Source organism: Pyrgilauda ruficollis, unplaced genomic scaffold (assembly GCF_017590135.1).
Source record: "Pyrgilauda ruficollis isolate IOZ18807 unplaced genomic scaffold, ASM1759013v1 scaffold3, whole genome shotgun sequence".
Classification (NCBI taxonomy): Eukaryota; Metazoa; Chordata; class Aves; order Passeriformes; family Passeridae; genus Pyrgilauda; species Pyrgilauda ruficollis.
Window position 1 is genome coordinate 12,184,569 of NW_024524377.1, and position 13,665 is coordinate 12,198,233.

General features: G+C 42.8%; 1 protein-coding gene across 8 annotated transcripts; it reads left to right on the plus strand.

Annotated features, from left to right (window-relative positions):
• Positions 1-39: 39 nt before the first annotated feature.
• TMEM169 (transmembrane protein 169) lies at positions 40-13,665 on the plus strand. Of its 8 annotated transcripts, none has more exons than XR_005955589.1 (5): positions 49-132; positions 284-521; positions 726-827; positions 5,176-5,240; positions 7,179-7,286. XR_005955589.1 is itself a non-coding variant. In XM_041473228.1 (3 exons), the coding sequence occupies exons 2-3, from the start codon at positions 11,241-11,243 to the stop codon at positions 13,663-13,665; spliced, it is 927 nt and encodes a 308-aa protein (XP_041329162.1). In that variant the 5' UTR covers positions 43-132; positions 11,106-11,240. The 8 variants fall into 8 exon arrangements, 1 of the variants encoding a protein (XP_041329162.1); XR_005955591.1 differs by having other exon boundaries at positions 5,179-5,240; XR_005955592.1 differs by having other exon boundaries at positions 307-521.

Below are 13,665 nucleotides of genomic sequence, written 5' to 3' on the forward strand. Positions count from 1 at the left end.
GCCGCGCCCGCCCCCGCCGTGTGACGCGCGGCCCCGCCCGCCCGGAGCTCGGCGCCGGGGACGGCGGAGCGGTGCCGGCGGCGCCGGTGCCCGGGTCCAGTGGTGCGGCACAGCGCGACACCGCGGCGGCAGGTAAGGCAAGGGGGGCGGCTGTCCGCTGTCGGTATCGCCCGGGTCCCGCCCCGCGGGGCAGACACCGCTCAGCGCCGGGAGGGGTCGGTGCCTGGGGTGGCGCCGCGGGGTCGCCGCTGCAGCCCCGCAGTGAGCACCCACCTGCCCGCAGCCGCGGGCTCGTCCGCTTGCCAGGACGGGTCGCCTTGGTTTTCTATTCCGCTTCGGGTCACCTTCCCCGTGGACGCGGGCAGGCACCCCGAGGAGCAGCGGGAGCGGAGCCGCACCGGGAGCAGCCGGCGGCTGTCACGGACAGAAGAAGGTGCTGGTGTGTGCCTGCCGCGGACCCGCGGGCGGGCAGTCCTCTCTCCGGGCTTGGACTTTGTAGGGAAGGGGCCGTGAAGACCGAGGTGACAGCGTTTACTGTGTCCCCAGTAGAGTCATTTTGGGCTCAAATGCCTTTGTGGTGGTGGTGTCCGTCCCCCCTCTCCCGGCCCCCTTAAAATGGCCCTAACTAAGCTCAGTATTAATTGCTTTGCTGATTCAGAGGACAGGCAGCATTATTTTCTTTTCTATCCCACAGTGAAGTGACAGAGCATCCTTGTCCGTTGCAGGTGATTTTAACCGGCGCTGATGTGCCCAGCAGCATGTGTGTGCACGTTCAGTGTCTTTCCAGGCATCTCCTCTGTCCTCTTCAATAGAAGAGATGTTTGAAAGTATGTGTCAATTTTGTCTTGTTATTTTTGCCTTAGGAGAGTTGGCTAATGTGAGAAGAGAGTGAGGTTTGGGGTTTTTTTTTAAAGACATGTAAATAAAATGGGAGAATCATTGAGTCTCTTTTGGGATTCTCATTTGTGAAACAAATTTATTTACTTTTCCAAAAGCACATTTTAAGGTTTAATACTTTAAATCAGGGACAATTTTAGTATAATGTGTATATCCTGTAGTTCAGTGTGTTTCGATGGAAGCGGTATACCCTCCTTTTAAGTGTATGGGAGGGGAGGCATGGAGAAGTTAACTGGGTGTCCAGATTCATTCACCTGAAATGGAAGGTTGACAAGACAAGGGTGCATTTCTGCATGGTGGCTTAGGCCAATAAGGAACTGTTAGACAAAATTGCCCTTTTCAGGTGGGTCAGTGTTTGCAGAACCCATCAGTGTTGAAAGCATTTTACTTTCTGGGGGCAAAATGTGAAGCACTGTGAGTGACACTGCAAAAATTTTTTTCCCCTCCTTTTAATTATCTTTCACAATCTGAGACTTCACAGATTCCCATTAACTGTCTCTGGCTGCCCTACATATCTTAGGCAGGCCGTATCAGAGCAATCATTAATTAATCCCAGGGAGAAGCACTCATTTGTGCTAGTGAATTAGATCTTCATATTCCAGCCTTCCTGCCATCCCAACTGAGCTGCATGGCTCCAAGGAAAATCCAGTGGGCCTTTCTACTCATGTGACCTCCTTGACTTCAGTGTTCTTCCTAGACAGCACTATCAAAGAATTTTTCTTCCCTATCAGGATATATTGCTTGGTTCCTGCAATTTCCCAGTAGCCACAGAAATGCCATAAATAAGGGGCTTATTACACATGAGTTAGGGTTCTGTGAGTGATGGGTGGGAGGAGAAAGGCATCAAGACTGTATGGGAGAGGGAGGAGGAGGGAAAAGGAGACATCCATTCCTTGGCATTCAGTGGAGGGTAGCCCCTTCTGGTACAAAATGTATTCACAAAAAATAAAGCTGGGATAACCAATGCTCACAGACATTTTCAGCAAAGCAGTGGCTTCTGTTCACTGTTGTGTGTGTTGCTTTTGAACCAAGGACTCAAACTGTACCTTTGTGTGAATTGATTTGACCCCAGTCATTGAAATTCAAAATTATTTAATCTGAAAGGAAGAAAATCTTATTAACTAAAATCAATTTTAATCTTCTCATATGCTTATACTTTCTAAATATCAAAGGAATGTTACTTTTCTTTTATTGAAAGTATTAAAACATGTCGGTCTGTCACTCCACACAGACAATGGTAAATTCAGTAAGCATAAGGCTTTTGCATATTGATGTTACTCTAGAAACTTAATGTTAAGATTCTGAATTTTTATGTGTTAGAAAATAGTGTCTGATTAGACAGCTTAATTTTTTTTTTTCAGTATATGTCAGCTTGAATTTGGAAGAAAATAAATCTGCATTTAAAGGTTTGGAGTCTTAAGTTTTGTTTTCTGAAGTTAACCATCTGACTTTTTTTGACTTGGTGTAACTATCACTTAAAACATCAACCATTCAAAAGTCAAAATGAAAAAAAAAAGAATTCAGTCATTTTTTCCAGCTGTCAGCTCATTTGGAGTTGTAGGATTAGCATATGTCATTCTTGAACATCCACTTTTTTATTTACATATTGAAGAGAAAAAACTAGATTTCCTGTTTTTTTAGATTTCCTAGCTCCCAGATTGTGTCTTGGCTTTGAATGAAGTAGTTCAATTTATTGAGATGAATAGGAAACTCTGCATTTTCAGAAAAGGCTGCTTTTGTCCAAAGCTGTGCTTTGCCAGCCTATGGCTCAGATGGCACCTGCCAGTCCAGTATGCTGCTGTGCTTTAAAAATCCTGGCACTGATAAGTACTGCCTTGAGAATTCCTTCTGGCATGCTATCCTTCAGGGTGTCTGTGCCCTCCTATAGCTCAAAACCCATGTTGGCATGGGGAAAGGTCTCGAGAGTAGTTAAGTACCAGCCTGATGAGAGAGAAGAGGTGGCTCCAAACAGGAGAGAAACCTCTGCAGGATTCAAACCCTGTGAGAGGTATGCCTGGGGTCAGCAGTCTCACAAGGAGGTGAGGGCAGAGGAGATTTAATGAAAAGCACCTTAGTGCAAGAAATAAAATTTTAAGGTTAGAGACAGCTTTTCATAGAGGATTTCTGCTAGTTAGCCTTCAGAAAAATGCAGGGTTGCACTCCAGTAGCCTCTGCTTTCCCAGACTGCACTCTTATTGGTGCTCCAGGCTCATATTTTTCTTCTCCTGGGACAGTAAAAACCACACAAAGTGTAACAACAATAATTTCTTCTCTCCCATTACAAGAAATGCTTGGATTGAGCCACAACCAAATGAAAGCTGGCATGAGTTGTGTCCTTACATCTCTAGACCTTTCCATGGGATTGTACAATAGGCCTCTTTGGAAATCCCTGCTACTTTCTCCTCCTGTCTGTACGTTCTCTCCTGAGGCTGCTTTTCCTTTCATCATCTCTCAACAGCAAGTGAAAGCCTTTCTGTTTTGTGGCTTCTGGTTTCCATATCAGAACAGCCTCCTGGTCAGGCCCAGCTGATGTTCAGGCTTTCTGGTCAATTCATCTTTTTAGGGACTTCCTCTCTGGAAAGGCACTTTACTCTCAGCTATGTCTTGGGGGATTTCAGTCTAATTAGAAGATAATCAGGATTTTACAATCTTTAATCATTATACCTAGCAATTTCATTCCAGTGATTTAAAAAAAAAAAAAAAAGAAAAGAAAAGGAGATACCAAGACAGACATCCCACTCACAGCAGAGTTTGCAGTCGTGCAAGATATAGAATATCAGCATCAAACAGTTGAAACACGTTCATAGAAAGATTTTCTAAACAATTACATACCCTGCTAATACCATACTAATGATACTGAAGCATTCACTTGTCTGCAATTCAAAGTGCTACATTTTTAATGTTGTGGCATCACAGGTCTCTATCTGCACTTGTATCCAATCACAACTCCCCTGAGCCAAGTAATTCCTGCTGCTGAAGATACTGTCTAAATATCCTAGATTGTATTTACTGTGCAATGCATTAAACAGTCCTGAATCACTCCCAAGGGAATATTCTAGTTCACTCTCTGTGTAGTTGTGCTTTCCAGCAACTCCTGGGCTGCAGCCAGGTGTTACTCAGAGAAAGCTCTGACTTGAAGCCCCAAATATCTTGCCTAAAGAAGAAGCACAGGATGTGTGTAGCTTGTTGTTGGTATTTTCAGATAATGCTTTCCAGACTGGATTGACAATTGACTATTTTCCATTAGGCTGTATGGCTGCAACTGCTTCTTCTCTAATTGCAGGTGTTTCAATGTGTGGTTTCTCCTCATTTTGTCAGAGTAAAGCACTGACTGGGATGCTTGATCCAGCCAGCAGGGCAGGAAAGGGGACTGAGACTGAGATGGTCAGGAATCATCTGAGTAGGAAAGAAGGAAAAAAAGCCTGAGGTGTTAACCAGGGTCCTTGCTTCTAGTTATTGTAAAGGTCAGAAGAGTCCAGCATGCATTGAAACCTTCTCTTGAGAGCACTGTGTGATGGAGGACTTGGAGCCCTTCACTGGCATCCCCTGCAGTCAGGTCTGTAGCAGAAGTCCTGTGTTAGCACAGGTGCTTCACACCCACCACCGGTGTTTCATGGCTTTGGAGCCACTCCCAGTGTTTCTTACTTCCACATGAGTGTGTATATGCTGTGTGGGTGTTTTCTCTGCACTCTGGTTTGTGTATGCAGCAACAGTTCCTAATGCATCTTCCAAACCCACTGAAGGACAAGTTGGGTCTTATACCAATAAAAATAGATGCTACACTTGATCCCAGCCTAAAGGCACTGCTGTGGGGGCAGGGTGTTTGACTAAAGTTGGTGGGATTGACTTTGTTCAGATGTTCCTATGGTACAGTGTAATCCAGCAGTGACCTGAGGGATGGGGTAGGGATTGCAATGAGCACCCGCTGTTTCGACATGCAAGATGGCTTGTTTTGGCAAATCCAGAAGTGAGGGGTAGAGCAGGGCAACAGAGAAAGCATGCCTCTACAGTTGAAATCTATTTTTTCTTACAAAATTTAGAGACTTTGGTTACTTTATTCAAGACTCATTTCTCAATGCTTGGTTTGCTTTGAAGATTTCAAACCTTCCATTTCCAAATCAGGCTCATTTTAAAACCTTGGTTCTCTTTAATTCTAATGTGCCCATGCCATTCCTTGACATTTTTAGCATAGTATAATAAACATAAAGAAACAGATATCATCCATGTGGAGGCAGTGGGAAGCTTTGTGTCTTTTATCTCAATTTCTCTTTCTTCTAGCAGTCTGTTCAAATAAGTGGGAAGACGAGGGCAAGACAGCATGTCAGGCTTTTGCTCCAAAAAAGGTAAACTAGTATAGTTGGGGGATTTTTTAAAACTTGGTATGCAAGAAAATTGATTAGGCACTCTATTTAATATAAAATAAAAATGCTTAGCTATTCTTGTATGCTGTCTTCCAGTCTTCAGTAATAAGTGATCTGCACAGCAGCTATTGTTCTGTGACATTTGGAAAAGTAATGGAACAGCAAAGGAAAATAAAAAGAACTGATTCATAAAACAGATACTCTACAAAATGTCCTTGACTTTTAAAAATATCCTTGGAAAATGTCATTCAGAAACAATAATGATACTATGGAATGTATCTCTCCACTACTTTTTTTTTTGGGGTGTTTTGTCTGTATCTAGAATGCTGTCAGTGAGTGTTTGGTGTATTGTGGAAGAATGGAAGGGAGAGCAAAGGTCCTGAGGGACCCAGCATGGCCCTGGGAGCCAGGAAGCCCTTAATCCACACCCAAGCAAGTCCAGTCTTGCTGCAGCTCCAGTGATGGTCAGCAGCTGAGCTGGCCACAGCAGGTTTGGCTCATGCTGTGGTGCAGGGCTGGCCCTAATGGCACCTGCCAACAGGCAAGAGCTGTGTGCCTGTGATAAACTGGAGGGACTGGGCAAACTTGGGTCTGTCAGTGCTTGCCCACAGAAATCATGTTTGCCCACACCTCTCTTTGCTTTTAGCTTGAGCTTTCAGCACCCTCTGCTCCTGAGGGGAAAGCATGGAGCGTGGGGGGCTCCACTAGCAAATACCTATAAAGTTTTTGGTGACTTGGGTCATCTTACTGTGTTATCCCCTCTGCTCAGGTGCTCAGTGCTGTCCTCTGCTTGTGGCAGTCCAGCTTAAAGTCTTCTCCTGCTTGGAAGCATCCCAGAGCATGGTCATTTTACTTGTTTCTCTTTCCAAGAAATGAAACTGCTTGGAAGCCTGTGGATTAAGCAGGGAGGGAAAGATGGGTGTGAACTTTGAACTTTGGTGTTTGCTTTCTTTTACCATGCTGGGGTGGCAGAGGTAGATGTTTTCCTTTGTGTTTGTTGCTGTTGTTATACAGACACTTAATGCAGTCTGAAATCAGCCACTGCCAGGAGGGGAAGTTTTTCCCTCCTTCCTTAGACATTCCTTCCTGTAGAAGGAGCTGCTTGGTGAAGAATCTGTATGGCTAAAAATACCATTTTATTCCTTTCAGTGAGATAAATCCCCCTGTCAAGCTCACTACAAGCTGCACAGACCTGGTACTGATAGGGAGGAGCTGTTCTTGCCTCAGTGTCTAATATGTCATTCATCACAGCCTTGAGTATTTGCTAGTTTCAATTGTGCAATCTAGTTTGATCTATCCCACCATGAAATAAAGAGGAAACAGACATCCTCTGTTTTAGCAGGTGAGGATGCATATGTGAAAGATAATGTGGAGTCATTTAGGTATTTAAAACAGATCCAAAGCTGTGGAGAGAGCCCTATCATTTGGCCCTTTTCCTACATCATGTGTGAATTCAATTTGCTTTCTTATATACATCTTGTCACATGTTTTTCTAGGGCCTGGGGGCTGCATGTTCTGCGTTACACCAATGCATTTCGTCATAACAATTGGCTGATGGCAGACAGATCTGTCCTGTACAGCTGGATGCACCTAATACCACCTATTTTTCATGTGTACAGTTTGCCCCTGCAGTTATAGCAGATAACCCCTTTAAAAATACTAGGGATTGGAAAAGATCCTTTGGGTAACATGCATGCTCAAAACCACACACATGCACGGGCACAAAATCAGAGGCAGGGGTTGAGTGGAGATGGGATTTGGGATGCAGAGGTTATGGAGTAAAAGCAGCAAGCAAAGGAAGATCTGTGGCTGGGAAGCTTTCTCAAGGTGTGTCTCTGGGGTACATTTCCCTTCATCTCTTCCCCATCCTGCATAAATCACAGTGCTTCTAAAGCACAGGTTGTTTTTTTGTTTCTGCAGACAACCCCTGCATGATGTGAGTGAAGACGCCGTGCCAGTTCTTCTCATGTGTTGTACATTTTATGTGACTATAAAAATAAAAATTTATGCTCCTTGCTGCTTACCGTCTATATTTTTTCCTCTCATGTCTACTCTGAGCAGTCATAAAAAGATAACTTGTGCTGTAGCTGGGATTTAAGATCAAGGATTTTATTAGCTTGCAGGAAGGCTCTTCCTCCCAGTCTGCATTCAAACCAGATAATTTCTCTTCTGTTAGCAGCAGGATCAAACCCTGAAAACCAATGGAAGAAGCTTCCTTTGACCTAAATGGTGCAAGGCCAAGCTTTTAGGCTCCTGTTTTGTGTGTCAAAGACTATTACTGTCACAGGAAACATAAGCAGCCGTAGCTTTCCTGCATAGTAACAGAAGACTGTGCTTCTAAAAATTACTCTACAAAGTGTTTTTACAGAGCAGCCTCCCCAGGGTTCTCCATCTGTTTTCATATGGAGATTAATAACAAATTGTTTGGCTAATAAACCGTTCCTTGCTATCTCTGAAATATGACCATTTCTTTTCCTTCCCTCCCATGGATAGTTACTAGATTCCTGTCTGCCCCTGTGCACCCACGTGGGGGGCATCACTAGTATGAGATACACAGCAATTGTTAATGTTTCAGCTCCATAGCAAGGCTTTTAAAGGGTGAAGGTTTTGGTGTGTGGCTGAAGGAACTGGTGCTGTGGACAGCTGTGTAGTGCTGAGGGCCAGCCTTATTCTTAGAAGTGGTAAAGAAAAGGAAGAGCGGAAAATGAAGCTCTTTGTACACTACTGTGATTTCTGCAAGAGCCCATTTCTTTTTTGCAGCTACAGAGAAAATATTTCCAGGAAAAATGGGACTGAGGTTTGAACCTGTTTAACTCAGCAGCACTGCTGTGGGATTTAGGGCTGATGGTGATATTTTGAAGTGCTGTGTTCAGAAGTTCTGGACCAGCTGGCAGGGGATATTCTAGCTTCTTCATTGGGAAACCAATGAGAGAAAAAGAAACATGTACTGTGAGAACAGGCATAAGATCAGGAGGGTTCTTTATGATCTTCAATCTGACTGCTCCTTAATGCAAACCAGAGGACTTTCCCTCTTCAGGTCAAGTACAGGTGACCAAAAATTCTGCCAAGACAGCCAGTCCAGATTTGGAAGTTTCCCATGACAGTTTATCACCCAGTGATATGTCAAGGGACACCTACCCACTTTGTTAAAACACCTACCTAACATCTGCCCTGTATTTGCATCTTTCAGCTTTTTATCCTGCTGCATCCTCCTCTGCTGGGTCATAAGGATCTCCTACATGCTTTTGGTTTTGATGTAGACAGACTGACATCAGATTTTACCTTCTTGTGCCTTAAACAGAATAATCTGGGCTCCTTCACTTTCTTTTCCCAAGGGCTTTGCCTCAGCCACAGCAACACTGCTTCTTAAGGGCTTGTCCCCCATTGCCCATTCCCTCTCCTTTTATCAGCAGGAGGAGAAATTGAGCTGCCACTCTCAGATTACCCTGCTGTGGAGGTGTTTCTAGTCCTGGTGGTAACTCACAGAGGCGGTGGCTGCTGTAGTGGGGTGGGAACATCAGACACAGCAAAATAACTTGGGGATCATGGGTATCTTCTGGTCATTAATCAGCGTTCTGCGTGTGTGGTGAGCTCAAGAACAGGACACAGATTGCCAGTGCCTGTTTATGAGAGATTCACTTGCTCCCTTCACAGACAAGGCAGACATAGTCCTTTGGGCTTTGGCATCGCACTGAGAACTGACATTAGCTTATCATCCACTGTGAGTTTAAGCAAGGCCACAGCTGGATCAACTTTAAGGGAAAAAAAAAAAAAAAAAAAGCCCAACTACAAATATTTGCCTGTAGATTTGTGTTATTTTTAAAAGTTGTAAGTCATCCCCTTCTCAAGTCAGTAGGGACTGAACATGGAACTACAGCCAGGAACTTTGGGAATCTAATCAACTTCTGTGTCTCCAGACTTTTAGTAGATTATTCCAAAAGTGATGCTTTTGGTTTCTGTTTCCAGGCCTGTTTTCCTCACTTTTGGAAGCAGAATCTCACTGTTGTCTCAGGGACTCATTAGGCTCAATCAGGTAATTTCAAGGTCATATAGATGCAAAACATGAAGTTTTACAGCTGATTTTCAGAGAAAAATGTTAGAGTCTATTGTACTTCCTGAATTAATTTACTACAAAGGATGAGTTTACTCCATTGTATAAATTAATTCCATTTACCCCTAAAGGCATTAAAACAAAAAGAAAAAAAAAACCCAATAAATGAAAGCTTACATGAATTTCTGTTTTCCAGTATGTCTGCTAATGTTTAGACATATTTTATGGCAGGTGTGATGGCAATCTAAACAGATTCTTAACAGCCATGCTGCAGGACTAAAAATACTGTCTGCCCAGTAATTTAGTAATCTGGCTTCTGTGGTATACTGAATCTTGAGGGGTTTTAAAGTCCATTTTATGTGTCTTCTGAGCACCAGGGAAGATTTATTTTCTTTAATGCACAAAAAATCTGAATTGTTGAATTCTTCAAGGCTCCATAGAGCCAAATGGGCAGAGTCTTAGGTGTTAGTGACACAATTAGAAGTTTTGTGTGGGTGTGGTGTGTTTAAGTGTGAGTGTACCAGGCATAAATAGTTGATCTAAAGTTCTGCACAGAATTTCAATACAGACCAGCAAAATCTTAGATCTGTGGGAAGACCAGGACCATACTGCCAAATTTAAAAATGCTTAACTTTTTTCTGTCAGCCATTCAAGTAAAACTATTTCCCCAGCATTATGTAGCCTATAAACTATGATACTTGTGTTTCTTAGTTTCCTGTTAAAGGAAAGACTCAGTTACTAGGTAGAAGCTTAATTATTGGTCATTTGCATTCTTTTAAATATAAATGTTCATGTAAATGTTCAACAGAGCTCTTCAGAGTTGTTAAAATGCTATTCATTGTATTCAGATTTGTACCTAAATGATTCATGAATACTTGGCACAGTCAGTTTCCTTAAATGTTATGAAATCTGAGAACCATTAATCCTTTTTCCATATTCATGGAGCAGGATTTGTCTGCCTCAATGCATGTTTAATTATGTGTTTTTTACTTAGGCAGCTTTCCCATTGATGACAGTTTCACCTGATATCGCTGTTAACTTTGCTTGAATGAGAAGCAAAAATTTATTTTTGCTAAAACAATTTGTGAACACTTGTGTTGTTTTCTCTGCGCAATCAGAAGAATTTGCTGTGGTTCCCAATTCCCTCTCCAGCAAAGTCATCTTAAAAATAATTTTGCTTTAAATCCACTGTATATTCTGTATTTTTAAAGTATGGCAACACTACATATTGCTAAATTGTTAAAGTTTGAAACATCACTCTTTTTGACATAATTTGATTAATTTTTGTAATATTCTTGCAGAGGGGAGTAAATCATTAGAAGTTCAAAATGAGAAGGGCTGGCACCAATATAGCTGTTGTAATGCTGGACAAGCACAATGTTCCTGTTGCAGTTGTTTCTAGGCCAGTCCCTTAAATTGGTCAACTTCTTTTTCATCTATGGTTTCAGTCCTTTATTCTGATGCCTTGGGCCAAAACTATTGTCTTCTGTTTGTTTCCAGCATTACAGAGGAATGTTAAATTCATCCAGTAAGCTGGCTGTTTAATCCCTTCTTATAAATGTTAATACTCTTTCCAGTAGCTTTGGTTTGTTATAGTGAAAACTGGACCCTAAGAATCAAGATAGATTAGATAGCACAAAATATGTAGCCATGTAACAGAACTGATATTCAGGACAGTAATAGAGATCTTCAGATGACATTTAAACCAGTTGGAAGTAACTCTTTTGAGGAAAATTCTGCCATTTTTTCTACTTGGTAAGACAAAGACACTTTTTCAGCCTTCTCTCTTGTTTTAGGCTGGGAATGGAGTGCATAGTTTGGCTACCAGCAGTGGGACATCTTACCAGAACAAAGCATCCATGGGACCATTGTTAATCAATGACTTCTAAGTGCAGGATTGGTCCAGTTGGATTGGAAACACGTGCTACAAGATGCCAGGTGAGGTGACTGAGAGCAGCAGCGGGATGGAGGAGACTGTGCAGAAAGACAGCAAGTCTGGAGGCCAGAGCCCTCGCTGTGGCACAATGAGAAGGGCTGTGGCAACCACTGTCACCTTTGATGGGGAAGCCACTATGGACCGCAGGAAAAAGAAGAAGAAAGAGTCCCGGCCGGAGTCAATAATAGTGTATCGGTCCGAGAATGACAATAAGGTGGAAGAAGAACAGGCGGATGAAGAAGGAGGGGAGAAGAGCTCTGAAGAAGGCTCCAAGTTCCTGGGTCAGTCTATGACAGATGGTATGTAGTGCTGAGAACACTCACTTCACATAAGCTTTTTTGATGCTATCATGCTCTAAGGTCAAATGGAAGTGACTGTGGGAGCAACCCTCTCCAAGACTGCAGGCAAGGAGGGCTTGAGTTCATACATGAAAATGCTCTGAAACAGAAAGCATTTCAGGCTGATTTGGGATGTTGCCGGCAGTTCTTTGCAAAGTTTGGTTATTGCTACAGTTTTACTTTTAAGTGTATGTGTTGGTTGGGGTTGATGTGCTGCTTGCAGTGCTAGGCATGCATTAAGCCAATGATGTCATTCTAAGCCATGATCAAGCCATTGTCCATGCCTGAACAACTGCCTGTTAAGTGAAAGGATGGAAGCAGATGGAGTTAGTGGCTCTATCTTTGGTAGGGAATTTAATTCATTATCTAGGATTTGCTGTTGCCTTCTGTTTGCATGCACTTAGCACAGCTTCCTCTTGAAGGGTGATTATTTGGCAAGGTCATCATGAGGATCTTCAAGTCACTTTCACTTCTGCTATCTGTCCCAGGTACCCTTGCAGGAAAGAAGTGTGGAAGGCAGGTCCTGTGGCTAAATACTCTTGTGAGTCAGCAGTGCAGGCTGAGAGGGGCTTAAATGCTCCTGGCCTACCAGATACACCAGATGCCCCCATGATCCCAGACCCTATCATTACTTGCCTGCCGCCTTCCTACTTTTGTGGAGCACTTCAAGCTGCTCAGCCTCTTTTTAAGAGTTTCTGAAGACCTTCTTCCAAGCTAGTCAGAATTAAGACCAGGAGGAAATATACTGTAGCCCCAAAGAGGAGTTTATGGCCAGTACCACTGCATGTCCCATCCTATACCAACGTCACTTGAAATCTAAAGCAGTCCCTTTGTAACTTTAACACATATACCAGCACTGTCCAGTTTGGTGCCTCTACTGATCTCTTAAAATGCAAATATAATTTTATGACAGTTTGTTAAGTTTTTCTAAACTTCAAAAATTAATTTGGATTGAGATACAATGCAAATGTAAAGTGAAATATTACCTATTCAGGTATAATTCCATGTGTGGATGTGCTCATTCCAAAACAAGAGTCTCAGTGATACTTATCTAATCAATCCCAAGTGTCCATGCTGCTCAGCAATAAATCCATGAAGTAAACAGAGAAAACAGGCATACCATTTTCAATTGAGTTACTCTGTCTTATTCTCTCTCACTCTTCTATATTCTTGCAGCGCTTTCCCTTCACCTATTGTCCCTAGTGGAGATATTGGAGTTTTCTTCCTTGTGATTTCTATCATCTGGAATTCCTGTCTTTTTCATCTTTAGCTCTTCTTCCATTTTCTTCTGTGGTAATTTTCTTCATACTGCATTGCTTCTTGTTTTCCATCTTTTTAAATTTGATTTTACATGTAACTCCTTATGGACTATCTAATTGTCTTTGGGTCTTTGAAGATTTATACAAAATACTTTGTACAGAAAATAAATCTGATGTAGATGAGTATATCTGTGTTGTAGGTGTCTGGAACATGCCTTTAGACAGCCGCTATGTCACCTTGACTGGAACAATCACCAGGGGAAAGAAGAAGGGTCAGATGGTGGACATCCACGTCACCCTAACGGATAAAGAGCTGCAGGAACTGGCTAAGTCAAAGGAACCTCCTAAAGAAGATGTACCTGAGAAAAAGAAGAAATGTGATGTTGGGTTAGACAGAGGACCTCACATCGTCCTCTGGACCATCATCTGCCTCCCCATCATTTTTGTAGTGTCCTTCGTGGTTTCATTCTACTATGGAACCATTACATGGTACAACATCTTCTTGGTGTACAATGAAGAGAGGACCTTCTGGCACAAAATCACCTTTTGTCCCTTTTTGATTATCTCCTACCCAATTATAATTATGGTTGTTTCTTTCTCCCTAGGCCTGTATTCAGCTGTAGCCCAGGTAGCATGGTCCTTTGGGTACTGGTGGCACGCTGTCAGGGATATGGAGAAAGGATTCTGTGGCTGGCTCTGCAGCAAGCTGGGCTTGGAAGATTGTTCTCCATACAGCATTGTCGAGCTGCTTGATTCTGACAATATCTCAGGTAGTCTCTCTGGCAAGAGCTCTGCGCAGGGGGTTGAGACCTCAGCAGTCTGA